Below are 26420 nucleotides of genomic sequence, written 5' to 3' on the forward strand. Positions count from 1 at the left end.
ATTGATATCTGAGACGAAGAGTTTACGCAATCCACTTAATTATAAACATTTATTTTCATAACATCGAAAAAAAAAAACATTGAAAGTTCATAAGATTATCTCTTTTGGACTTATTAAAACTTCTTACTCATAAAATTGTCAGTATAGAAATCGTCAAAAATATACGCCGGGATACAAGTAAGAAAGGACACTCTTACCGTAAGAGTGACTTTGAGAGTGCATTTATGATTGTTAAGTTTTGTTAAACAGGTGAAATAGTTACGTCTTCTCCGCAAAGAGTTTTAGGTATTTGGCTAGTTTCTCGCTTGCCAGTGGCGTCAACTGGTGTTGTAGTCATGTCACTTATCTTAGCATGTGTATTGAGACGAAGAAATTTGTAGAAGGCTCTTTTGAACTGAGGAAGCCTCCATGCGTATAGATTAGAGTTAATACCAGAATTACTCAATACAATTAAAAATTGCAAATCCCGCAACCAATGAATCAACACACAACTACAGCCTAAGCAGAAATTTAACAAATAAATCATAACACAGGCTGGCGTGAAAGGAACAAAAAATGAAAGAGGCACAAACATTAATGCTTTGGTTGCCTTGCTGTCTTTCTTTGTGTCGACAAGATTTTTCTTGCTCTTCTGTTCATCAGATTCCGTCCCCTCCTCTGCTCTCCTCTCAGTTCGCCAATATCTCGATCTCTGTCGCAGTCTTTTAAGTATTCCAACATTAACAAACATGAGAACCTCAAACGTGCTGAGAACAGCAGTGTTTGCAAAAATAAAGGAGTAAAATGTGAAACCCAGTTCAAAGTATACAAAGGAAAACCCTAGCGCTGCCACTCAAATTGATATGGATGTTACAATAGCGCGCTTTGAGGTAACCATTGTTGTGTACTTCACTGGCGACGATACGGCCACATATCTATCCACAGTAAGTGCGTTAAAATAGACGCCGTGCATAAGATGAGGTATTGAATGTGTGGGACTTCGATATCTACAATATCAAGTTGAAGCGCTTCGCTGGTGTGAAAATCAACTGAAACGGGATCCATAATCGTTCCCAGAACCAGATCTGTCGCCACTAGACTCAACAGGAAATAGCTAAATGATGTTTTCAAGTTTCTGAAAGGATCCTTTACGATGGCCAAACAGACGAGAAAGTTTCCAGGAATGGTTAAAATTGTAAGGAAGACTGAAAAAAGGACGTTGTGAAGTATGAGAGAGCTCTTGGAGGACCAACGTTTGAACACATACTTGATGCCGATGCTAAAGCCATCTGAACTCTCCGATTTGTTCCAAATTGAAGGCGCTGATATCCGGCAAACTGTGCGCAAATATTACACTTGTTAAACTTTGACTTTACACCGGATTGTAAAGGTGTTTTTTTGTTGTCTTGTAGGAAGTCACTACTCCGTTTGCTGTTTTGGAATAAACTGGAACTCCTTGCAAAGCAGAACACTGCTACCCTGTGTCATTTCCATAGGTCAGCTTTTGTGAATACGAAGTGTCAATTTGCAAAAGCTCAATTTAATTGCAAACACGAGAAATAAAGACACAAAGTTATGCATGTCGTATAACAGGGAATAATGAGAAAAAAATGATAAAAAGAAAAATATCAGGTATTATGCTGATCTAAGAGAATTTGCTACAAAGTAGGAGAAAATATCACTCGAGGCTTTCAAACCGGAAGAAGAACCGGAAGAAGCAGGTAAAAATAAAGTCTGAAGGAAACAAGGAAAAAAAGATAGAACAGATGTTGTTGCTGTTTTAATTCAAGTTACCCTCTTGATGAGTGCAAATAATTACATGCTACTGATCCGGTAAAATGCACATTTCTTTTATAAGACAACCACATTATCACTAACTTTGAGAGCTTGTATGGACATATCGGTGAGGGGAGGAAGTTTCACTCGTGACTTAGAAATTGATTAAATTTCTCAAAATTGAGCGGGAAGAGTTCTATTCATAAACTTGTTATATTCAGTGATATAACAAGAAAAGCCATAATTTTAAATAATTGGTCTTAAACTTCATGATTCTCTTCCGCTCTTCACTTTTAAAAAGTCGGTGGTATTTTTTTCTAACATCCTTTTCAAGTTTGGGGAAGGTTTGATTCTTTAAGACGTTCCTTCTACAAAAGGAGCCTTAAGTTAGAAAATAAAGCGAAATAAAAAAAGCCCGATAGCTGTGTTTCGAAGAAGGTATCCTATAGTATTCCCGCTGATCTTCAGCCAATTCCGTCACAAGAACTGCCTAAACGAACCTAAAACTGTTTCGTAACCCTCTCATGAAATTAATTTTGATCGAGAGAGGAAGCGACGAAAAATCTTTTCTGAGCGTGCCGTCTTTAAAGTACCCTTATATCAAGCCAGTAACGATGTTCTTTGACAATAGCCTATGATAACTTGCAGTACAGTATACGGAAGTGTACAAGGCAGGAACTAACACCATTCACGACGTTGTTTTTCGGGAAGCGACAAAATTCTACGAGAAGGGCAGATAATATTATACGTTTTCATTTCTACTTATAAAATGTAGTCAGCGATGTTGTTAGTATAAACAACATTAGCGGTGGAGTAGAAGGCAGGGGGTCTTAATCAAGTAAAAATAAAGTCTGAAGGAAACAAAGAAAAAAAGATAGAACAGATGTTGTTGCTGTTTTAATTCAAGTTACCCTCTTGATGAGTGCAAATAATTACATGCTACTGATCCGGTAAAATGCACATTTCTTTTATAAGATACCCACATTATCACTAACTTTGAGAGCTTGTATGGACATATCGGTGAGGGGAGGAAGTTTCACTCGTGACTTAGAAATTGATTAAATTTCTCAAAATTGAGCGGGAAGAGTTCTATTCATAAACTTGTTATATTCAATGATATAACAAGAAAAGCCATAATTTTAAATAAAATAAATTAAATTTAAGTAACAAACCGAGAAATAACTTACCAGTTAAAACTTTTTAAAGAAACGTTCAAAACGGAAGACAAGGTTTGTTAAGGGGCTAACCTACAACAGGCGTTCTGTTTATTAACGGGGCGCGATGATAGAGCAAAGCCAAAGAAGGAAAATATTTGGGCCTGCGGGTTTATCCACGTTTTCTAACTGAACGCCTGTGAATAGGTTCTTATGTTGCAAACCTGCCATGGCCAGGCACCAGGATTAGCGTCGTCTCCTCCAATTACACGGCTGTTACTGAGAGGGGCAACACCGCAAGAACCTGGGAGAGGCAAAAGACATGGCGACGTTTGTGAAGTAGTAAGGTGTGCGAAGTAACCTAAACTTTAATCGACTTTCAACCGTCCCTAAGAATCTTTTTAATCACAAAGTTCCGCCGATTGATCGTTAGAAATTGATAAACTAATATGAATAATTTAACACGAAATAACTGTCATATGAATTTGGAATGCTCCTTTAACGTACCTGAAGGAGGTTGATTTGTGTTAGGGGGTGGAGGTATGTCAGTGCCCGGGTTTGGTGGTTGTGGGGTTTTTGAAAGATTGAAAAGGAAAAAAAATAGGTCCTCGTTCACCCTTGAAGCTACTGGAGGCGGGATAATGGAAATTATTTTGATTGAAAATTAAATTTAGGTTATATACATCATTTTTCGCCCAACAGGGGGCTCTTACAGGAGGTGGAATTTTCGAACGAGTTAGGTAGGTAACCAAGATTTATAGCACCTGTCTACAGAGTGAAACGGGCGAAATCCTCCTGGATCTTTCTTCTAGAAAATCACTCATTCATTCCTCACTGTTGTTATTCAATTCCCATTTGACGATTTATTAAACTCTGAGTCACAAAAGGAAAAATAATGAAAAAAATGAACAAAGTAAACCCCCTTGTCGAAACAAGTTTTCATGGTTTGAATCATCTAGCTACCCATAAACCCATAAACAAACAAATAAATAGTGCTCTTTTTTGCAAAGAATGGACATGGGTTTCCTTGCTAATTATATGATAATTTTATACGCTTACCTCCACCACATAGACCGCAACTCTTTCGACATTTCTTCCTGACAATATCCATTCTCTCACAGTCTCCTCGAGGGACGTGGTAGCTACAATACTTGCCAGTGTCACGGCATTCACCTGAACATAGGAGGGCCATTCAGTCAAAGAAATCACATCCGTAGATTGCTTGGTGAATACATACTAAATTAATCGAACGTTTGTTAGCACAGTTTCTGAACTAAGAAAAGTTAGATTTTCCTAAGAAAAAACTCTTGAAGGTAGGCTGTACTCTGGATTAAAAGATGCCGGTTCAAGGTCTGGTCGGGTCACTGTTTTGTTTCCCTTGGAAAGACATCTAACTCACGGCGTATCTCTCCATCCATTCTTGTTCCCAAGAATACAAAGGCATACCGGCCAATAAACCTTAAAAAATAAAGCCTGACGAAACGCTGAGTAGTAATTCTTTGATTATCCAAACATCGTGTCCAGGGAAAAGAAGTACGGCTAGTTGCTTCCTACTACTGAAACCGAGATAAGAACTAGCACGATGGCTGTCTGGGGCTCGAACCTGTACAGATCTGTGTCCTTTTTGCCAGAGTCTCACGCGCTAACCAATCAGTAGACTAACTCTTTCCGATACCTCAAACTGCAAAAATAAAATCTGATGAATTTCAGTCATAGCTACTGTATACAGACCTGGGGGTTGGGTGGGTGGCATATCTGTATCTGGTGGAGGGGGGAAGGTGGCATCTCTGTGCTTGGGAGAGGAGGTGCGTCGGTAACTGGTGGTGGTGGAGATGGCGGATCGGTGTTCGGTGGTGGAGTTCCTGAAACGTTAAAGAGATAACATTAAGGATACCGTTTATTAAAGATTTGTTAGAAAAGAAATCGAGCGAGAAAAAGGTTCACTCTTAGCGTGCTTCCCAGTGCGATACGTAGTAAGTTTCAAACACAGAGTGTATCTTCTATTTTTCTTAGAATATTACCTTCTGGACACAGACCGCAGCTTTTTTTACATATCCTCCTAACAATCTCCATTTTTTTGCAGTCTCCACGTGGAACGTGGTAGCTGCAGTACTTTCCAGTGTCGCGACATTCACCTAAAATTAAAAATAATAATAATCAAAGTGATTTCTTTGCCTGCTGTACGTCATACACAGGTAAGTTGCAGGGAGCTAGGGCTCCTGCTGTAAAGTTTCATAAAATGTCTAGGTTATATATCAGCACATTTCGGACAAAAGAAAATAATGGAAATAAAGGATGTAATTAAGACGCGTTCTTTTGACCTTAAGCTGTACATATATTTTGTCCAAAGATAACAGCTCTACTTATATACACCAACCTGGAGGTTTATTCGTAGGAGGAGGGAGGGGAGGGTCTGGTCTGCCGCCGCCTCCTTGACATTTGTACAGCAATTTAATCTGAAGAATATCAATTTTGCTCAGGCCTCGGCAGTTTCCAAGCGTTACCTGCCAAAAAAAGAAAAAACCAGCTTTTGCAGCTGATTTTGAGACTATGCAGCCTTGAAGATCAAGTAACTTATTGGAGATTGGAGGATGAATTCTGTCAGCTCTTTATAGAACAGACTTCGCTTCAAATCAAAACAAATAAAGGTTTTCGTGAAATTACAGACATTCAAACGGTCTGTGTATTACTTGGAAATGGTGCTTAAAAGAACATTATTTAAACGTCTGAAGATGCGTGTGTTTTGGCTATAGACAAAAATACAAGCTTTACTAATTTCAGTCTTCAAATTGAACGAAGTCCTTGAGATTTTATTCAAGCTATACAAACCATACAGTTCACCAGTCGAACTTGATTCAAATGATTCGAATTAGGACCGACCCAATTCGAAAATAGTACGCAAGTCGATTCATCCGCAGACTTTTATCGGCCATTATTGCCATTCTCGATATGAATCGTGATCAGTAAAATGAAAATACTATATGATAATGTCTGTATTTGGTTGGACAAATTAAAATCTCGGCGTCTAAATCAAAGCCCGAAAAGAACCGTAGCAGAGATGAAACACTCAGCCAAGCCAGGTGGAAAGAAAGCTGAGCCGCTCAAATTGAAGAAATTGTTGTCAGGTGATCAGGACACCGGCCGGGCTTTTCTTGTATTTGATTCATAGATACATTGAAAAGTTCAGAGTTTGATACGGATCTGAGGTTAATTTAAGACCTGTAAGATGTTTTTCAAGTTTTTTGCACCAATAAACATTTGTATTTTGCATTGTGCATAGGTATTTTTTATCGAACAGAAATTAAATCTAGCGCGTTTAAGTACTGTTAGTTGATGAAGGAAAGATTTTTACGTTTACAGCTAGTCTCTGACCAGTTTTATTTAATCACAACTATAAGTTGATAACCAGTTAATTAATACAACCAGCAGGTGTGGCAAACTATAACCGAATTTCATGACCCATAACCAGTTATTGAGAGAAACAAATTTTCTTCCAACAAACCCGTGATTTCTTTGCAACAATAGTTGGCAGTCCATTTCTACTGAAGGCTCTCGAATCATAGTGCATGACACTTCCATAATCGTATGGTGTTCCCAAGGAATCGATCGTCGATCTACTATATTTGTTGAAATTAAATTCCATACCTATGTATGGAAAAATGAGAATCTGACTGCGAAAGTGCATTATGATCATAATAAAAAAAATGAAAATTTGACTGCGAAAGTGCATTATGATTAAAGCAGGTATTTGCAGTAGTTTAGTTTGGTTAGAAGAAATAACAATGATAACTTTTACATTAAGATAGCGCAGACCTCTATATGGATATATTCAGTTGCGCTTCACAATATTGTCAAAGTAAAGTTATGTTAAAAACAACTAAAAACATAAACTATTAAATACTACAAATCCGTGTACAATCAAAGTCATTAAAATAGCTAAAAGATAAGACATGAAAGAAAAAATATATTTGAAGGCTAAATTAAAAAAAAAAAAGCAGTTTTAAAAGCAGTCTTGAAAGTGTCCAGTGTCTTTATGGGACAGGGACAGATGTATATGGCATACCATATTTACTCATTTGAACGCCACTTTAAATCCAAAGCCGCCCTCCGCCCTCCGCCCTCGATCAAACGCCAGAGACGGAAGCAGAATGAACAATATCTTAGGACGCTGCCCCAGAATATGCGGCTGCGTTCGCACAGTTATGAAGAAAACAAAAGCGAGGTAAAACTTGGTACTTCGACCATCCTTCACGTCATACACTCGTTGAAAATTAAGGTCACAAGCCGAACGCTTCTGATTATATCTCGGGAAAAAAAGTGAGTCATCGGAACTTTAACGATGTTTCTCACTGAGATTATATTTAAAAAAGTATTTTACAGTAAATGTTTTTCGTGATTTCAGAAATATGATTCGGAAGTAAACGTCGCCTTCAGTATTAAATGCCGTTGCTGAAATAACACCGCATCGAAAATGCTGAACATTTTATAACAGTAATACGGGGATGATCGTGGGTGACAAGGACTGTAGTCGTGGTGGTGACTGACGTTTTGACAACCTGAGCGGAAGTCATCCTTAGAGTCGAGTTGAACTATTACCACCACGTTCAAACCATGGAGAATGTATTTGAAATTGTAGGGCAAGAGTACCTCGTACAATGTTTTGTCGGTAAATGGTGACATATTCATCTCTGTCAGGTTTGGACTGCTCGTGATAAAAACCGAGGGCGTGACCTATAAACAGCGAAAATATGTATCAACGTGATTCTAGAAAACAAAACAAAAAAAAAACATATCTTATCCTACATAAGTTGTACCCTCTATGTGTAAATCTTATCAGCTAATAACCTCAAGTTATCTGGTATATAATTTGTAGAATGACGGTTGGGCTATATATTGACCCAGGAGAGCTTCAGACTGACGCAGTTTTTTATGGATTGAAGAGCTCTTATTACTGAATAACTCAGGCGCAAAGGTAGTGGGAAAGACAGCTACAGAATGTAACGAATAGGCTAGTTGTATATGTCCGTTAGAAAAAAAAACTATCTCGCCATCCCTTTGAGCAGCTTAGCCGTTTTTTTTTAGGTTGTTGCAGCTGACGCTTGGACAACCTAGTATAGAGAACGGTCCTCAAATTAATCGTCATTGTCATCATCAACATTGTAAACATCATCAGCAGCGGCCATTATCGCTAATCATAGCCATATTTCGTGTCGATGTACTTATTACAGAATACTTTTTACAAAACCATTCACACAAAACACCTGATTAATTGGTGCGAGTTGTAAGAGTAAAGCTGGTGCGGGTACTCTTTTCTAGACGCTTTGAGTTTCACGCCCGCATGTCCCTTTCACGACATCCCTCTAGCCGGTCTGCTACACAGTTTAAACATTGTTTCAGTTGTTGGATAAGTTTGCTTTTAAACCACTTCTTTTCACGGCACACTAATCGAATAAGCTCAAAATGGTATATTTCTGTTTGATCATAGTTAATCGAGGGGACTGGTTAGGAAGGCCGGCGAACTTCAAAGGGGTAGGTTATTGTTCAACTTTTTGGTGCGTGACGTCACGACTACCGTGCATCACAGTACAATGCAGCGTTGTTCGAAAATGGTTGATAGAGAAATGTTTTGACTTTAAATTATTTTTATTACTGTTTGCTTGACTGAAAATGCATAGATTTTAACTCAAAAACATGCCTGGAGATAACTGTTCCGTAGTTGGCTGTGGAACTTGCCGTAAAACCAAGGGAATTGGAATATGGAAGCTTCCAGCACCTCGGAACGAAGCATATCGCAAATGGCGCGAAGATTGGCTCCATGAGCTCAAGAAATACAGAGTTACGGACAGTAACTTCCAACGACAGATCGAAAATGACAAAGTATTTACTTGTGAAAAGCATTTTCATGAAAATGACATCGAAATAAGTAAGTGTGTGTGTATAATTCCAGCGATTTAGCGGTGTGCTTATTAGTAAACGGCCCGCCAAAACATGCGAAATCTACTATGTAACTCAGTTGAATTTTTGATAAAAACGTTAACATATATCTTAAACTTTATCTCTCAGCCGTATCAGAGAAAATGACAAAGAAAAGGCCGAAGTTTGGATTACTTCCATTGCTGAGCATGCCACAGAAGAGCTTTCAAAAACAACCACCAACTCCCAGGCCTTTGAGATCAATTGTAAAGGAAGACTTCGAAGTTTCTGATATTTTGACCGAAAAGAGACATTGTTATAAAAGCTTCCATGAATTCTGTAAAAGAGCCCAGTCATTGAAGATTATACAAGAGTGGTCTACTCAGGCCAAAGAAGACAGAATGGTGTTCAGAAAGTCAAATGAGTCCTCTGTTTGCTTACCACAACTGGAGTTGGTGGTCGATGACAGTCTTGGGTTCACCATTTTAGTTTATGGTTGGTTACTACCAGATGACCACATACTTTATACGAAGTATTATAGATCAATGAGAAATGTTACCTTGAATGAATTGGTCAGAAAACTAACAGAGTCCTTCATTATTTGTCCTGGGATTGAACAACCAGAACTGAACTCAAATATTATTCACCATGTTATCCCAATGTCAGTGGATCCTTTGAACTGTAGTGATAATGAACCTGAAAACTTTTCCTTCAAGGAATACTGGCGTTCGCGTAAATGCCAGCTCCTTGTTGAGGGCATAGAACTTTGTTTATCATGTGAGGAACAATCATATAATATGCATCGATCGTCACAAGCAAAGCAGCGACGAATGTCAGAACCTGCACATCTCTATGCACCAGTTTCTAAGACTGCCCCAGATAGAATTAAACTTACACTGAGAGGGCAACGGCTTAAATGTGCAGATCTTGAGCGCCAGCTGAATGAAATGAAATCAGAAATTGCCAAATCCAGTATTGAGGTTGATCACAATTTGAGCAATGATGTTACAACCATACTCAGTGAAGCTCAAGAGGTGACACCGTTCATGAAATTGTTCTGGCGGCAGCAAAAGAAATTGCTCCAAAGTAGTCCAAGTGGTGTCAAATACCATCCAATGGTTATTCGCTATGCCTTGTCGCTGGCTGCAAAATCTCCCTCCGGCTACGAAGAGATCCGACAGAGCAAAATCCTTGTACTACCAAGCCAAAGGACACTCAGAGATTATCGGAATTACATCAGGCCAACGAGAGGATTCCAAGAAAGTGTATTGGAGGAACTAAATTTATTAGCCAATTCCTACTTTGACACACAGAGATATGTTGTGTTGCTATTTGATGAGATGAAAGTCCAGTCAAATTTAGTATTTGACAAACACACTGGTGAGCTTATTGGTTATGTTGACCTTGGAGAGCCAGATATCAACTATGCAACTCTTGAAAAGCAAGATGACATTGCAACGCATGCCTTAGTTTTCCTCGTAAGAGGTGTTTGTACTGAGCTTAAATTTGCACTGGCATATTTTGCTACGACAGGTGTAACTTCAGCTCAACTCATGTCACTTTTCTGGGAAGGTGTGTGCATCCTGGAAACTTCCTGCAATCTCTGGGTTATAGCAGCCACAGCAGACGGAGCATCTCCTAACAGAAAATTCTATCGCCTACATAAAGGGCTTGATGATGCACCTGGGAAAGATGTATGCTACAGAACCATAAATCTGTATGCTCGACACCGTTACATCTACTTTTTCTCGGATGCCCCCCATTTGGTTAAAACCACTCGCAATTGTCTGCATCATTCAGGCTCTGGAAGATGTACAAGGTATGGGATAACATCAGCTTTATTTTGCATATTACATTTTTGTCATCATAAGAAAAGAAAAAATATTGCTTAAATTTATATTATACATAGTACAGGAAAATACATAAAAATATAAATGTAGACTTTTCATAGTGCATCTAGCTATTAACCACCTAGTCTTTACTATTATTTTATTATATAAAATAGCTTGACTTCTTATTACTCATATCACAAGACACTTTGGTTTACAATGTTAATGTTATTGATTTCAGATACATGTGGAATAATGGTCTTTTCATCCTGTGGCAACACATCACTCAACTTTTTTACCAAGATGTCGAAAGTGGTCTAAAGCTGTTACCAAAGATAACATATGATCATATCTATGTCACCTCCTTCTCGGCCATGCGCGTGAACCTTGCAGCCCAAGTGTTGAGTGCCTCAGTCGCAGCCGTCCTCAGATCCTTCAGCCCCCCAGACACAGCAGGAACAGCCCAGTTATGTGAGATGGTGGACTCTTTCTTTGATTGTCTTAATGTACGTAGTACCTCTGAGCATCATAGGAAGAGGAAACCATTTCTTGCTCCATACACCTCTGTTGAAGATAGAAGGTTCCAATGGCTGGAAAGTACATTTTTGGGATACTTCAGGGATTGGTTGCAGAGCACAAAGGACAGGCCAGGAGAGTTTACCAAGAATGCCCGAAGTAAGATGTTTCTCTCTTGGCAAACATACGAGGGGCTACAAATTACTGTATACTCAGTAATAGAAGCAACAAGGTTTGTTGATCACTTTGTAATCAGTTTCTATCTACTATGAATTATTCTCTTATACAGTAATCATCACAACAAATGTCACTACTGTATGTTTGCTTTATGTCATTGATAAATGATGTAAATAATGTAAACCAGGCTTAACTGGATCTCTCACTATAGATAATATTACTTTTGTAGTGTTTGTTGTTTTTATATTGAATAATATACAAAAACATAAAAACAACAGTAAAATTATAGAAATGTGCTAAGAGACTTTCAGTTTGGCCTATTTGTAGAAACCAACGTTATTGTTATTATAAAAAGCACTTGAGTGGTTTAAGAAATATAAAGGAAAAATCCAGCTTGACTAGTTTTCCTGTGTATTTTAAGAATAGGGGTATGTCAAACTGATGTTATGCTTTGTGACCCTTTGTTTTCTTTTCAAAGGTTTCTCCTGGGTGAAGGAATGGAGTATGTTTTGACAGAACGCTTTTGTCAAGACACTCTGGAGGAGTACTTTGGTAATCAACGCAAATTGGGAAGAAGAAGCGACAACCCAGACATGAGAATCTTTGGCTACAATGATAATGCAATAAGAATACAAAGGTCTATTTCGTCCCAAAGTGGAAATACCCGTGGAAGGAAGGACAGGGGCAAAGCCTGGGTAATTGTAACAGATGATCCTGTTCCTAGAAAGAAGTCAAAGAATTGACATCAACATTTTTAATTTATTACTAGAAAATACTGCTATATAACTTTGCAGTGGTACATCCAAAAATGTATTGAAATACTTGTAAAACATTCTTTGCAATGTGATGTCAATTCCATTGTTTTTCTTTTGTATTTAATCAACTGCAACATTGTCTTGTAAATGACTTGAATATTGATTCACAGATGTTTGCAAACCACTTTATATATATGTATATATATATAATATTGTACATAACTTGTTGTCCTCTAGATAGGGCTGACTTCTAAGTTAGAATTTTAGTGTTCTATAGATGCTAAAGTAAATCAGAACATTGACATTAATAAATACATTGATTGCTTCAAAGGTGGTTGCAAACCACCTCATACATTTTAAGTATACATAATTTGTTGACATCTAGATGACTGACTTCTGCTAACATAAACCAGAACATTGACCCTATAAATAAAATTGCCATTTGATGCATTTTATGCTGTCTTTGATTCTAGGGTTCTCTATCATCCTTTCCTCCACTTGCCCTTTTAATTTCCTTTCTCAGGGACTTAGCTTTCACTTGCTTCTGTTTGATCTTGTGCTTCTGAATTACATCTCTTGCAAATGAAAATGAGCGTACACGTAAATATAAGGTGATAATACTGTGCAGCATATCTTTACTAATTCTGCTATCAATCTCCAGTGAGGATTCAGATACAATTTCATTGAAGAAAGCAACTACATCTGTATCTTTGCAACATTTCTCAATTACAGCTTCAATGTTGATAGATCTTTGGTCAGTTTTACAATTGTTTCTAAAATGATGTTCTGCCCTCAAAAATATTTTCTGGGCTTTTTTCGTTGGATTCCACAGCCCTCCACGGCTTAAGGAAGAGATAAGTTTCTGTGATTCAGTGATAGTCTTTGATTCTTCTTTGCATGCATTTAATAAAGATGTAGCCTGTTGACTTTCTGTTGATTTCCAATTCTTAGATGCTCTGTGTTTATTGTGCAGATTTTGCAAGACATCTCTTTTTTCCTTTAAAGCTTTTTCAACTTCGTTATCATTTACAGGAGAAAGAGATTCTTTGCAGTAGGCCAGGAGTCGATCAGCAAGTTTAGTTGATAACAATGTTGCTGAATTACTGGACAGACTCGGGAAGTATTTTGTAGCATGTAATGATATGGTCGCGTAATACTTGGAGTAAAACTTGTCAGCGTTTCCATTCTTCGTAAAGCCATCAAAAATAGTCCGTATCTCTTCAAACTCTTTCGATCCTTCGCAAATGTTAAACTGGAATGATGATATTTCATCTCGCATTGCTTTTGTAAACACTTTTCTTTTGCTTATTGTCGTTTTCACGTTGTTCACCAGATCGTTCAAAACGTCGCTTGTAAATGCTATTCTTTGCCTTGATTCTTCCTCTTGTACATCTTGTTCGGGATCTTGGTTGTTATCTTTGTGTTTAATAGTCGTGTGTCTGCTTAGACCTCGTTTACTTTTACAAACTTTTTGACATATACTACAAGCTACGTCTTGCCTTTGGACCTAGAATGTAAGAAACATTTACTTGATCAAACTTGATAAAATCGCCCACAGTTTGAGATCAGTTTATACCAATATTGCTACTATAACTCTTCTTAAAGCTTTAAAGATTCTAAAAGAATCCGAAAGAAATCTAATTTTTCTTCTGGAGCTCTGGAAACAGATACACAATACCGAACACTGATCGATCTCAAGCCAACTACACTGAGCCTTTTCTAGCAACAAACCGCGAATAAAATGACTAAATAGGACTAACTTTTAGCTTTTAACACGCACCTCCTGTACAGCTTTATGAAACTGTTCTTCCAAATTCTCATCTTCTTCTAAAACTGCCATAATAGCATCGAAATCTTCTTCGAATATAAAGTCTTCGATGCCAGACGCCATGTTTGTTTACTGTGACAACGATAGCGATGCACGGTACTCGTGACGTATCATGACGTAACGGTGCAATTCAACCTAAAATCGTAAACAATAAGCCGGTCCTTTGAAGTTCGCCGGCCTTCCTAACCAGTCCCCTCGATTAACTATGGTTTGATTTATGAGATTTGAAAAGAAGAAAAAAACAGTAATATGATAAAGGATAGCCCAGAAAGGTGGACATGATAAAAAAAAAAAAACAAACAAACAAACAGATAAACAAAAAAACAAACAAAAGGAAAACAAATTCGTTCGAATAGCAAAAATGATACTTCTTTCTTGAACCTGGGGTTCCTACAGTTTACTGTTAACCAAATGATTTAAGAACGTCGTCCAACTCACGGAAACTACTAGCGATTTCGTAGACCAAAACTCCTCCTGGCCACAAGCCCCTCCTGATGGCGCCGCGGCTCGCTGGCCCTTCAACGTCTTGTCCAGCCATTGGAGCAGCCCTTTGTTCAGGTGTAAGGATCATGTCCCCTTCAAAGAGATCAGGATTTCCATCCCCCTTGTTCTCTATATGCCAAAAAGAAATAGAAATGTGAAATTAAAAAAGACTGTACAGATCCAATTAGTATTTTGCTTTCGAAAAGCCAAACCTAAATAGCAGGGGGGGGGGGGGGGGAAATCTGGGTCAAAGTTTGTTGTTGTCCAAGAGGTCTTTATCAACGCGAAAGACCATCATCCGTAAAACAAGAATACTTTTTGCACTTCATGCAATCTTATGATCGAAAAACTGAAAGTCGCTTAGAATCTTAAAGAGAAAAAAAGTTTATCGTCAGATAATGTGTGGAAAAAGCTTCGCACTTCTTTTGAAGCCTGCGAGACTGTGGGCAGATCGTAGTAAGTTAGGTGGCCGCCTATAAGCGAAAGGAAGTCTTATCTGAGAAGTTCTGACTGTATTGATTTTACAATAAAAATATCGATCTTGTCTAAGCAGTCTCTTACTAGAGGATGTCGAGTTCACCTACGAAAGGTTGTGGCACAAAGAGCTTCTCATAAGTTTTTTTTTCTCTATGAATAGTTACAGGCTCCGCTTAAAATTGACTGCGTTGACACAAGAGAAGATCAAGATACGACACCACTTCCTTCAAAAAAGATTGAGATTTCAAATGAAGGCGTTGCTAAGTTATTTTTAGATTTCAGTTGTATTATCCTTGGATAGTCGTCCATTAGTTGTTCTAGTGAGCCAAGCTCTAGACGCAATACGGGTATTTAGGTTGCTAGTTATGGATTTTCAAAAGCTGAAAGTGATTCATTAAAATAACTTGTAAAACTGACAAAAATGAATGTGGGTTCTATTAGCTCAATTCTTCTTGGTTTACCATTCTCACCTTCTGGATTGTAACTCAAGGTACCGCACAAAGACATAGCAACAACAACGTACAGCAACATTTTCCCAACGTTGCGAAATGGGCCTAGATCAGAAAGTGTTCACTTTATATCTAATTGGCATACGCGGAATCTGCCCTAGAATAGCAAGTAGGGAATGACGTCTTTGAGATCCAACTGGTCAAGCTGAAAAAGCGGGGGCCCTTCTGTATCAATAACACGCGCGTGCTCTTTATCAAAGAATGGTGCGTCTATTTGCAAATAATGTGACAGAGGAACCACTGTATGTGCACTTCTGTATTTACAAAGACATGATTTTTGTTAACACTGGAAGAAAATTACACAGCGAGGGTAGCCGCGCCTTAAGTCGTTTCATAACAGCACTAGTTCCCTTTTTCTTTCCTTTTTTACCCCTCTCGTTGCAAATTATTTTTAAACACACGACACCCTCGACATAACTGTCTCTAGCACTATACAGGACCTTCGTATATGAATTTGATAATGAGCCTAAGGTTCGGGCTTTCACCATGAGATATACAGCTCCTTGAATATCAATGGTGTAGAAACTGACCGTGAATCCCGAAGGTCTGACTGAAGTTCTCGAGGTGGTCTTTAACAGCCTACTGCTGTTTTTATATAGTTAGCTTCCCTACTCTATTTCTTTTAGTTTCTCTCCTTTTCAAATTTTCATCTAGGCCCCATTCCACTTGCAACCAATTGCAACCGAGAAAGATTTGAGGAACAGCAGAAATGTCGCCGATTACTGGGATCCGATATCACACAGGTGGCGGCTAATCGCTGCCTCGTGCCCGTCGGGCGATTCGCTTTCAAAATAAGTTACTCATTGGGTTCGTTTTCAAGCTGGAATCGTAGTTTATGAGTTATATAATTACATGCTACCTCTTGTGGATGCAAATTGTGTCCATCTTAGCGCGGTGCATCTTCAGTCGCTTTGTTCTTTTTTAATTAGTCTGGAAAATGCATTCAAAATTAGTTTATTAGGGTCTTGGATCCTCTCCTTCTTTCCTCACTATTTTCACAAAAGACAGCAGTAATCTCGATGATTTTTTTCTCAATTTTATTCAGTTATAAAAGGTATACGTTTCTTATTATAGTGAAATACATCCATATGCTTTGAAGCTACTCGAAGTATTTTACAACTGCATAATTTTATCAAGCTGCTCTGGGTTATATACAGCTTTTCTTCGGAGAGGGAAACAGTAGCTACTTGAAATATTCAGCAGGCATCTATGAAAATGCAACCGGGTGTGGGACTGTAGCTTTTCTTATTGAAGGATCGGCTTAAAATTTCGCTAAAATTAGCTGGGGTTCCTTTGATTAAGATCGCGTAATGTGCTGCTTAGAACCATCTGGTTTGACTAAAAGGCGTCCGTGTGTTGGACATCGAACTTCTGGTTTTCTTTCCATTTTCTTTGGCGCAAAAATATCGTTCTTAGCCTGTTTTATGATCATGTAGCAGAGGACAACGTAGATGATGAAGTTAATGAGGTAGATCATGTAGTCAATATGGATTTCCATTGCCTGGAATGGAACAAAAGAAAGTAACTAAGTTGTCACCAAGATTCTTAGTCATACGTTAAAACTCTCTATGGCGTCACCTAAAAACTAGAACCATTACAACTTAGAAGAGGGAAGCAAGCATCATTTGTATTTTCGATCGATAAATCTACCCACCTTTAAACCTTGACACAGTTGCAATACTCCTGGAGAAATTAAGACGAGAGTCGACAAGCAATCTATAATTCAAAACTTTAAGCTCGATGTTGGATTATTTTTAAAAGTTAAAAACAATATTCCAAATTTATCCTCGCCTCAGCCCTACTATATTAGCGTTTTATAATACTCGTGCACCTGAAATTAAAAAAAAAATCTACCAATGAGAAGGGTAAACGGTTGTAAATGTTTACTCATTTGTGGAGGTTTTGGAGGCATTATTTTCTGATGAAGACGGTATTAACGTTTGATTTGCAGTAGAAAAAATTATAGTTTGTGGAAAATTCAAAATGAGCAGGTGAACCATTTTACTCGGCCTCATTTAGGAATAACTTGTTGGGGAATCTTTGAAATTAGCCACTTTGGTCAATGCACCAACTAGTTAATGGAAGCGGATAGTCAAAAATCTTATTCAAATATTCAGTTTCAGTCGAAAAAAACGATGAAAATAAAAGTAGCTATTTGGAGGTTATTTCATAAAAAAAAGAAAAGAACTTAAACTAGTTAACATGTTTTTTTCTTGGTGGAATTAAGTAAGCAGCAAGTTAGGACTGATAAGGAAATCGATCGACTTTTGCGAAAATCGTTCCCGACATTTCATAAAATTTTATCTGCGCTTGACAATTACTGCGACTGATGAAGAAAAATTTTAAAATATGATTAGCGTGCCTTGCAGTTCGCCATCTGGATTCACAAAACAAAACTGGATGAATTTACTTTTTCTTTCTTTTTCTCTTTTCTGTCTTCATCTATATGGGCCGCGGTACCTTTTAAAGACTTGTTTTCAAGAAAATAGGAAGCCTTGAGAAACATGCCCTGAAATGACGAAAGTACTGCTGCCTAGAGTGCGGTGTTCCTCTCTTTTGTAAACATTAAGCAAACATATGTTAAAGACAGGCAAGTTAAGTTCTATTGAGAAATTCTTGGAGCTTAATTAGACGACGTGGTTATTGTGGCTAGGAAAACACTATTTTGAACGCCAAAGGAGAGACAGAATTCAGGTTTTTTAAATTTCATAAAAAACGATGCTGCTCATAGGTCACAAGACTTAATATATAATGCCAAGCAAACTCAAAACTGCGCAAGCAATATTTTCCGCTTCGAAACTTAAAATATGAGGGGAGGAGTGAGTGGGTAGGACACTGCTCTCCCCTCAAATTTTTGACAGGAAAGGACTACAGCCTTCCTGCCCCCCACCCCTGCTCGGTCGCCCCTCCACTAACGTTTCAATGAAAATGCACGCGTTTCAATTTATTAATAAACTGGCTTGTATTCTATATTTAACTGAATCGGGAAAGCCTCAATGATCTATTCTTTCACGGTAAAAGTTTTGAATGAAGTAATTCAAAGAGTTTGTCCTTAACTGACATGTAATCGTTGATCGTACTCCTTTGTTTTGCTATGCCTTAGTAAGCAATAACTTCTTTCACGTTGACGGATCAGATCTTGGGAACTGAAGATTTTCGCTTCACCGCTGGCTTCTTTGGGTAATATGATCTGTAAATATCTTTCACCATCGGCCAGCATTCTCGGCACAAGAAAACTCCAGCTATAGTGTACACCACCACGATGAAAGAAACCATAACACGAACGTGTAAATCTACCTCCTCTTTTGAATCTGGAGATGGCATTGTTTGAGGCTGTCGTCGCACACTGGTGTGGCAGAACTCAGTAGCTGTAAATAACGAGAGAAGAAAACTCAGCAAGTCACCTCCGTTCCCAGATGCTCTTTAAATGAAGAAATCTGTAAGGACAGGAGTGAATATAAGTTTTTTTCCGTGTCTTTTGCAATGAAGGCCAATGTTCAATAACAAGGAAAATTTGTTTTCCCCCAGAATTCTTCTTAGCGATCTCGGATTTATCTTGCGGACGAAGTGAACTTGCCTTGAACAGCTTGTCGAAATCGATGTGGTCTTTCCTCAATTTCATCTAATCTGTTTTTTCCTCACAGTTTGAAGAATCCGCTTTGTCCATTTTTAACTCTTTTATCAAGATAAAGCAATTGTCGATTGGAACCAATCAGATGCCATAAAACTGGTTTTCACGGGGAGAAAAAGAAAAGGCTGCCGTGCTTTCAAGATAAGGGCTTAAGTTCAAATTCATGAAATTTGAATGCAAATTTGAATGCAGGGGGGACTTAAAGGAAAAAAAGCGAAAAAAAGAAGACATAAGCCCGAAATCTGCGGATGAAAGATAACAAGAGAAAATAATGGTCTCGTTATAAACTTTTTATTTAAAAAAGACGTGTTTGTGTATCTGGCTGATCTCTTGCCTTAATGATAAATAAAATTTCAATCATTTGTCTCGTGATACAGTTTCGTTTGGTTTATATACCAATCGTCGATGATGATTGACAGCTTTTTGTCAGCGGGTCATTTTCGATATGCATTAAGACTCTGTTTTAAAACGAGGGTAGGCGCTTAGCTTTTAATTTTGAAATGAAATGGAAATTCATTGAACAAAAGGGTTTGCAGTCATAAAAGTCTAATTTTGAAAGTGAGGGTTTTCAGAACTTTGAAATGACGTTAGACAAATGATTGAATGCTGAATGCGACTATCTAACAGTTTTCCTCCAACTATGTAAATGAGTGCATGAAATGCTAGAGGAGTATTTCTGCTCAGTTAACTAGTCATTCATTCCCGAAATGAGCTCGACTTTAAATGAAATCTTCGATTAAGGTCTACAGTCTTGCCTATTGTCAGAGGCATCAACCTGATTTGGTCTGGCCACCTAGAAACGCAAAGGATAGCAACAATGAATACTGCTATGTTTGTTTCACCGAAACAACTAATAATCCAATCATCCCACAGAGAAACACTTTGAATCACAACCGAAAAATCACTTAGTCAGTACACTTAGGGAGTTCTTCTTGAAATAAAGTTACAGTCAAACTAAGTGAAGCTTACCCCTTAAGATTACGTTAATGAATTGATCATTTGGAAATTGAACCCGCCAGTCATTTCAAGAATGCAATAATGAATTGATTACTTGATTATTGAACCCGCTAGCCGTTTCACGAATGCAATAATGGATTGATTATTTGAATATTGAACCCGATAGCCGTATCCATTTTGAAAAGACGCGGATCTTTGTTCAAATTAGAAGTCCATTTCTGAAGTCCAATAAGATTGTTCTATTTGACGAGGAATTCTGAAAATGAACAAACTGCACTGTAAAACCACTGCGGAAACAGTCGATCGCAAATATTAACGAAATAAAAAGAGTCTTGTGATGGCTTCGCCCGTAAACAATTTTTTTCGACCATGACTACACACAAGAATTTCTACAAGTTTGTCAAGATGTAAATCGGCGAAAAAAGCTCTCGATAACATTCCATTTACAACATTTACAAGAAGTTCTACACAACACTCGAACTCACCTTTCCCGCCATGTCTGATGCCATGTTGAAATAGTTCCGATCCATCATCACGTGTTCGCATAATCCAATCAGAAATGGACTTATGATTTGAACAATGATCCGCACCTTTTCAAAACGAATAAGGCTATCGGATTCAATATTTAAATAATCAATACATTAATGCATTCTTGAAACGGTGAGCTGGTTCCATGTTCAAATATTCAATTCGTCATTGCGCTCCTGAAACGATTAGCGGGTTCAATATTCAAATAATCAAATCATTAATGTAATCCTGCGGGGTAGCTTCACTTAGTTTGACTGTAAAGAATTGAGGATAGTCGCGAGTAATGCACAGGAAACTAGAAACGAACACGTGACATGGGCTGGGTCCGATGAAGATATGATGGTGTTCACTATGGAAGCGTTTTGTGTTTTCTGAAATCTCGTTTTAATCTCAAGAAACTTGATGTATGTGCATATATCAATATCTGAAATTTTTCAAAATTGATAAAAAACTGAATGCTGAGATGGCGTTGGTCACGCGATGTGAAACACATCTTTCTCGTGTCAGTACATATGTTGTTACCACAATTTGTTTATTAATTTTTTTTTATTTCTCCGGTTATTGAAAGATATACCAAGTGTGCTCTAACCGAGTTACTTTGAGAACTCCCAAGCAAATACTATACGGCCAAAAGGCAAACCTGAACGCTGTTGCGTTGTTAATTTCCATAGATAAGCTTTTTGTGAATACGAACTGTCAATTTGCAAGATGCTTTTAATTGCGCAGACGAGATAAGAGGAATTAACTTCATAAAAAGATGCTAATACGAACTGCACACAGGTTATGCATTTCGTATTACGGAGAATATCTGATTGAGAAAAAAAATTCGATTAAAAAGAAAAATATCAGACATAATGCTGAACTAAGATTATTTGTTATGCGAAAATATCGCTCGAGGTTCCAAACTTAAAGAAGAAGAGTAAAAATAAACTTCCGGAACAAACAAAGGAAAAAACATAATACAGAATATGTCGTTGCTGAGTACAAATAACTACATACTGACGATCTGTAATAGACAGATTTCTTTTACAAGACAACCACACCACTGTTGATGATCTTCAGCTTGTATGGAAATATTCGTGAAGGGAAGAAGTTTCAATCGTGACTGATTAACTTTCTCAAAGTTGAGCAGGAAGAGTTCTAATCAACAGCTGCATTCATCTTGGCTTGTCGAATGTACCTATATGTTTAAGAAATTTTCATTCACTGACACTTAGCTTGGCTTAGCAAGATGAAAACTGTATCGCGCTGGGTTATCGTACTGCTCCTATCTTTGGTGTTGGTAGATGGCAACGTCTTTGTTAAAATCTGCAAAGAAAAAGGAAAATGCCAGAAAGAATCAGGAAAAGTAGATATATATAAGCCTAGAAACAGTCAAAAAGTGCTTATTTAAGTTCTATTGTTTTTTAACGGCCTTTTTATCCATTTATTCATATTAGGTGCATTCATATTTTAACTGTATGCTATTTTCCTTATCGGTGAAGTGTATAGTCGAGGTATTACTTACTTATACTTTTTTAACACCCTCTTAAATTTTTAATTTGCAGGAACTAAACGTAATGAGGGACGAGGGAGTGGTTGAAGATTTACAAATGATGAAGAAGAACATCCTTGTACGCTTGGAAGAGGTTAGTGAAAGGAAAAGCAGCGTTCATTTTAGTTTTTAGTGTGTGTCTTATATACAATGCCTAATGGTCTCAATAACGTTGCGTTAGAAGCAATTCGACCACTAAAACTTTTCTCGTTTTTTCATCACTAAGTAGTGATCTTCTTCGGTTTTATCGGCTCAGTTCTTTAATGAGCGTTCATTGTGTCAACCAGGTGAGGATTCTATTCGTTAAATTTCATAAAATTTCAGAACATATGGTTAACAAATATAAGCAATAAAAGGTACACCCAACTCACAGAAGAGGACGAGGATGTCACTCAATAACATATCGTCGAAGAGAGTTAAAGAAACTCAAATAAGTCGTCGTCGAACACTTCAGGACTTTAAAGGAGTCTATCAATGATCTTATTTTAACAATCCGCAGACCTTGATAATCCCCTTCTTCTATAAAATTTATGCTAAATTCAGTTAATTTATGTACTTTAAATCCTAAGGCACAGCGAAAACGGCAGTACCAGAGAAACATTTGCTTACAAGCCCGTGAGTTGGGATGTGAAATGGATAAAAAAAAGATGAGTTTACAGTTCTGAAGTCCGCACAACTTACATAAAATCAAAGCTCAATTTGAAATGTAGACGTTCAAGCTACTATAGAATTGTTTGTCGCGAGAATAAAATGTTTGAATTTAATAAAGCTTGTAACCACGTCGTAGATACGTGTTCGCTATATTTGAGTTAGTGTCGCAAACCTTTAAAATGGGGAATCTTTAAAATGGGAATCTTTAAAATGGGGAATCTTTAAAATGGGGAATCTTTAAAATGGGGAATCTTTAAAATGACGAATCTTTAAAATGAGGAATCATTAAAACGGGGAAAGTTTAACGCGGGGAAAAAATTAAAGTAGGGAATTTTTAAAATGGGGCATTTTTGATGTTGAATAAGGAATGAGGAATGGGCAATAGGAGCCTCTTGTCGTTATAAAGTTTGGCCGAATACCCGACTGAGGCCTCAATTTGGATTTCTAATAAAATTATTCCCTACTCTGGAAACTTGATCGAAATATCTAGGAAATTGTTTTCGTCACTTTCTTAGCTAAAGATACTGAAATGGTGAAACGAGTCAGAGTAAGCAGCAGCTTCAGTGCAACCGCCTGGAATGCAGCGGGCTGTTTTATATAAATACTAATGGACCACATGAGAAAATAAACAGCAGTTTATAGTCTCTTGTGGACCATAAATACTTAAACATAAATAACAATTCTATTTCCCCTATTTTATTGAGATGTGAGTAACTTTACCATTTAGTCCATGTGAAAGACCTTTAGTCGTACGACGTTTCACGTACATCAGTCTACAAAACAGTCTACTTAACAACTAAACCTGTGTAACTCTGCAAACTTTTAAAAAACCGAGGATAGCTTGAGTCACGCAAGGCATGTAAATGTCGTGTCACTTTATCTTGCCACATTAAAGTATTCAGGTGTTAGCAGCAGAGTCTCGAGTAACGTTTTTCTTCTGTTTCTAGGTAGCTAAGACACAAGCTATTATCCTCGTGCTCACACTAGATTTCAACACTTCTTAGGGAAATCAAGTTCTTGATTTAACGAGGTTTTTTTTCTCTAGAGATAGCACAAAAGGAATTAATCGCCATCATAATAATATTTATTCAAACTTTTGGGTTATACCTTTGTCGTTGAATGTAGACAGTTACTTTGAAAAAGTTTCTTTGAGAAGTCCCTCGTAAATATCGAACGATAACTCAAGCTCCAACAAAATACATTCGGCCGTGGTATAAAATCGTTTGAGATAGCTGAACACTGTTTATTTAAGTCTAATTCCCAACGAAAATCGTTTTGATAATTTCTAAAGTCAAGGTGTTTTCATTTGTGTAAGATGAAGATAGAACTCCGCTCAAAGATGCCAATGCGAACTACGCCTATTTAAATGAAAACCGTTTAACAGAAGTTTGGTCTGAAAAAAAAAGTAGTTGCTGGCGATATTCATTATCTTGCAAAGCACTCGATTTTGCTGCGTAAAAAAAATGATAAAATCAAAATGAAGAAAGGGAAGAAAGAATAACAAGATATTTAATGCTAATAAGTAAATTATTCATGTGATAGGCAAAATTTATGACATATACGATCTATCCATACCATATTATTTTTGTTAGCATTTCAGAGATAAAATGTAAATGAGCTTACAAGGGGAAAAGTGAGGGAACAATAAGGGTGGATTGACTCCATCGAGAACTCGTACTTTCACACTGCAAGGAAAGATAAATTTTATCTATCTGTGGATCTAGATGTTTAAGGAAACTTAACTGTTATAGAAAACAACCACTTCTTTGAAGTGGTATTAAAAGTTAATGTCCTTGTGATATAACAAGAAAAGCCAGAATTAAACTGCATGGTTCGCCTCCGCACTTGACTTTAAAACCGCGGCGGTATTTTTTTTCTAAACAACATTTTACAGTTTGATTATTTTGGACGTTCCCTTCTACAGCAGGAGCCTTAACTTAGAAAATAAAACAAAATGAAAAAAAACAAAAAAAAAACCGACAACTGTGTTTCGAAGGAGGCATCCTACGGCATTCCTACTGATCCTCAGCTAATTGCGTCACAAGAAGCGCGTAAACGAACCCAAAATTGTTCCGTAACCCTCTCATGAAATTAGTTTGATCGAGAGAGAAAGAGACGAAAAATCTTTTCTGAGCGCGAAGCCTATGAATTACCCCCATATAATGTCCGCAACAATATTCTTTTACAAAAGCCTAAGATAACTTGAGATATCCGGAAGTGTCAAGAGCTAAAACCCCTTACGGTTTTGTCTTTCAGGCAATCAAGTTTGTGAGTTTTTATTTGTCAGCGGTGTTGTTAATGTAAAAGGCATTGGCGGCGGAGCAGGGTCGCTTCCTCATTTTTGCCTTTGCAAAATATTTATTTCAGTCTATTCAGTTCAAGCAGCGATGAAAATATTTTGCAAATTTCTGGATAATTTAAACTGACGTCCAGTAAAAAGACAAACTGGGTAAATTGATTAAAATCCTGTTATCAAAAAAACTGTCAGTGGCACATTTTGACTGATTCGCTTTCGTGATGACTGAGGAAGTAATTAATTTTTTCCGGGCTACGTAGACAAAGCGCTTCACTACAGCTGCACACATCTTGGGTTGTCTCCTGCACCCTTATATACCAGAATTTTTCATGCACTGAAGCTTGCGTTGGCAAGATGAAGACTATAGCGCTTTGTATTTTTGCACTGTTCCTTTCTTCCTTGTTGGTAGAGGGCCTCATACCAATTAGTCGCTGCTCGAAGAAAGGCTGCGAGGTAACAAAAGGACACGAATAAGCTTAGACATTTTTTACCCTTTTAATCCACTCAAAATGCTTCATAGTATTTTTTTATATGCGGTTTTCAATTTTTCAGTTTGGTTTATTGATTTCAGTAAATTATTTAAGTGGCTAGATTAGAAATGACAATTTTTTCCTTTCAAACGGAGAATGTCCAGTAAGGATCACATACCAATGAGCGTAGAAATACCTCTACCATTTAGTCATGTCAAAATGAGCTGAAATCTTGAATAATCCAAGTGGTTCAGTTTTTACATTTAAATGTGTCGTTAATCGGTGTATTCACTCGGTGTATTCACTTACTTCTCGAACTGAGTTTTTCTTTACTGAAAGCCGTTTTAAACTCTTTAAGAAACATACTCAGAAAACTGAAGAAGGAAAAAAAGAAGGTGAAGGAAATTTAAAAATGTTGAGGACGAACATCCGCAGACGCTTGGAGGAGGTTAGTAGAAGTTTTTAATTTGTCTGTTCGGTTTGCCCTGTTGATGTCAGTTTAGTTATTCAATATCTGGATTGAAGGAGAAAGTTAAGGTACTTTTCGCTCATTCAACTATCTGTCAGAGCTTATCGGTCTTGTTTTTATGTTTATTTTTCGAATAAAGTTAATGGTAAATTTTCAAATGATGTTTATGAAATCTTTAGGCACAACGTGAGCGACAGTACCGGAGAGGCATCTGCTTACAGGCCCGCGAGCTGGGATGTAAAATGGACCAGATGAAATAAGTTTCTCCGAATTGAAGACTTACTAAGCTAACTCAAAGTTACAGCAAAATGTTATTCTTAAATGATGAAATTGAGATGTAGATGTCTATAACGCTATCATCACTATTGCCTTTTTTAGTGAAATTAAACTGTTTGACATGAATTGAATAAAGGCTGTGGTCCATATGATAAACATCTGCTATTCGCTACTTCTGCAGTTGAGCCCTAACATTTTAGTGGACATGTTGG

At 37.5% G+C, this 26420-nt stretch overlaps 4 protein-coding genes, 1 long non-coding RNA gene and 1 pseudogene across 8 annotated transcripts; 2 read left to right on the forward strand and 4 right to left on the reverse strand.

Moving 5' to 3' along the window:
• Positions 1-35: 35 nt before the first annotated feature.
• Positions 36-1490, reverse strand: LOC148733530 (uncharacterized; annotated as a pseudogene).
• A 1604-nt stretch (positions 1491-3094) lies between these two features.
• LOC111328320 (zinc metalloproteinase nas-15) lies at positions 3095-8052 on the reverse strand. The gene is made up of 6 exons (XM_088758003.1): positions 8007-8052; positions 7557-7640; positions 6412-6554; positions 5287-5413; positions 3969-4082; positions 3095-3213 (listed from the first exon to the last, which is right to left on the reverse strand). Exons 1-6 carry the CDS (start codon positions 8050-8052, stop codon positions 3095-3097), a joined length of 633 nt encoding a protein of 210 aa, XP_088614129.1.
• A 420-nt stretch (positions 8053-8472) lies between these two features.
• Positions 8473-12549, forward strand: LOC111328321 (uncharacterized). The gene is made up of 4 exons (XM_088756833.1): positions 8473-8832; positions 8973-10641; positions 10893-11399; positions 11823-12549. Exons 1-4 carry the CDS (start codon positions 8601-8603, stop codon positions 12085-12087), a joined length of 2673 nt encoding a protein of 890 aa, XP_088612959.1. The 5' UTR covers positions 8473-8600; the 3' UTR covers positions 12088-12549.
• Positions 12203-14144, reverse strand: LOC111340933 (uncharacterized). The gene is made up of 2 exons (XM_088756844.1): positions 13880-14144; positions 12203-13606 (listed from the first exon to the last, which is right to left on the reverse strand). Exons 1-2 carry the CDS (start codon positions 13988-13990, stop codon positions 12569-12571), a joined length of 1149 nt encoding a protein of 382 aa, XP_088612970.1. The 5' UTR covers positions 13991-14144; the 3' UTR covers positions 12203-12568.
• Positions 14145-16419: 2275 nt separating this feature from the next.
• LOC148733531 (uncharacterized) lies at positions 16420-21318 on the reverse strand. 4 transcript variants are annotated; one of them, XR_016000556.1, is made up of 3 exons: positions 20470-20995; positions 18458-18764; positions 16420-16897 (listed from the first exon to the last, which is right to left on the reverse strand). XR_016000556.1 is itself a non-coding variant. In XM_088758478.1 (3 exons), the coding sequence occupies exons 2-3, from the start codon at positions 18614-18616 to the stop codon at positions 16694-16696; spliced, it is 363 nt and encodes a 120-aa protein (XP_088614604.1). In that variant the 5' UTR covers positions 18617-18833; positions 20470-21318; the 3' UTR covers positions 16420-16693. The 4 variants fall into 4 exon arrangements, 3 of the variants coding, with proteins under 3 accessions (XP_088614604.1, XP_088614603.1, XP_088614605.1); XM_088758478.1 differs by having other exon boundaries at positions 18458-18833; positions 20470-21318; XM_088758477.1 differs by having other exon boundaries at positions 18458-20240; positions 20470-21318.
• Positions 21319-21599: 281 nt separating this feature from the next.
• Positions 21600-26364, forward strand: LOC148733532 (uncharacterized). Its single transcript, XR_016000557.1, has 5 exons — positions 21600-21860; positions 22060-22140; positions 22616-25446; positions 25822-25911; positions 26112-26364. It is a non-coding gene; the product is annotated as an uncharacterized LOC148733532 (long non-coding RNA).
• Positions 26365-26420: the final 56 nt, after the last annotated feature.

Source organism: Stylophora pistillata, chromosome 4, assembly GCF_964205215.1.
Source record: "Stylophora pistillata chromosome 4, jaStyPist1.2, whole genome shotgun sequence".
NCBI classification, from domain to species: Eukaryota; Metazoa; Cnidaria; class Anthozoa; order Scleractinia; family Pocilloporidae; genus Stylophora; species Stylophora pistillata.

What these genes read in the sequence shown, in the direction of transcription:
- LOC111328320 (XM_088758003.1), bottom strand. Translation starts at nt 8,052, where the DNA reads ATGACGATTAATTTGAGGACCGTTCTCTATACTAGGTTGTCCAAGC. An exon ending in CTATACTAGGTTGTCCAAGC is followed by an intron (nt 7,641 to 8,006) that starts GTCAGCTGCAAC and finishes CGCTGTTTATAG; the next exon opens with GTCACGCCCTCGGTTTTTAT. An exon ending in TCCTACGAATAAACCTCCAG is followed by an intron (nt 4,083 to 5,286) that starts GTTGGTGTATAT and finishes TCCTATGTTCAG; the next exon opens with GTGAATGCCGTGACACTGGC.
- LOC111328321 (XM_088756833.1), top strand. Translation starts at nt 8,601, where the DNA reads ATGCCTGGAGATAACTGTTCCGTAGTTGGCTGTGGAACTTGCCGTAAA. An exon ending in TGAAAATGACATCGAAATAA is followed by an intron (nt 8,833 to 8,972) that starts GTAAGTGTGTGT and finishes TTTATCTCTCAG; the next exon opens with CCGTATCAGAGAAAATGACA. An exon ending in TCAGTAATAGAAGCAACAAG is followed by an intron (nt 11,400 to 11,822) that starts GTTTGTTGATCA and finishes TTCTTTTCAAAG; the next exon opens with GTTTCTCCTGGGTGAAGGAA.
- LOC111340933 (XM_088756844.1), bottom strand. Translation starts at nt 13,990, where the DNA reads ATGGCGTCTGGCATCGAAGACTTTATATTCGAAGAAGATTTCGATGCT. An exon ending in TTCATAAAGCTGTACAGGAG is followed by an intron (nt 13,607 to 13,879) that starts GTGCGTGTTAAA and finishes CTTACATTCTAG; the next exon opens with GTCCAAAGGCAAGACGTAGC.
- LOC148733531 (XM_088758478.1), bottom strand. Translation starts at nt 18,616, where the DNA reads ATGCTGGCCGATGGTGAAAGATATTTACAGATCATATTACCCAAAGAA. An exon ending in AGTACGATCAACGATTACAT is followed by an intron (nt 16,898 to 18,457) that starts GTCAGTTAAGGA and finishes GTTCCATTCCAG; the next exon opens with GCAATGGAAATCCATATTGA.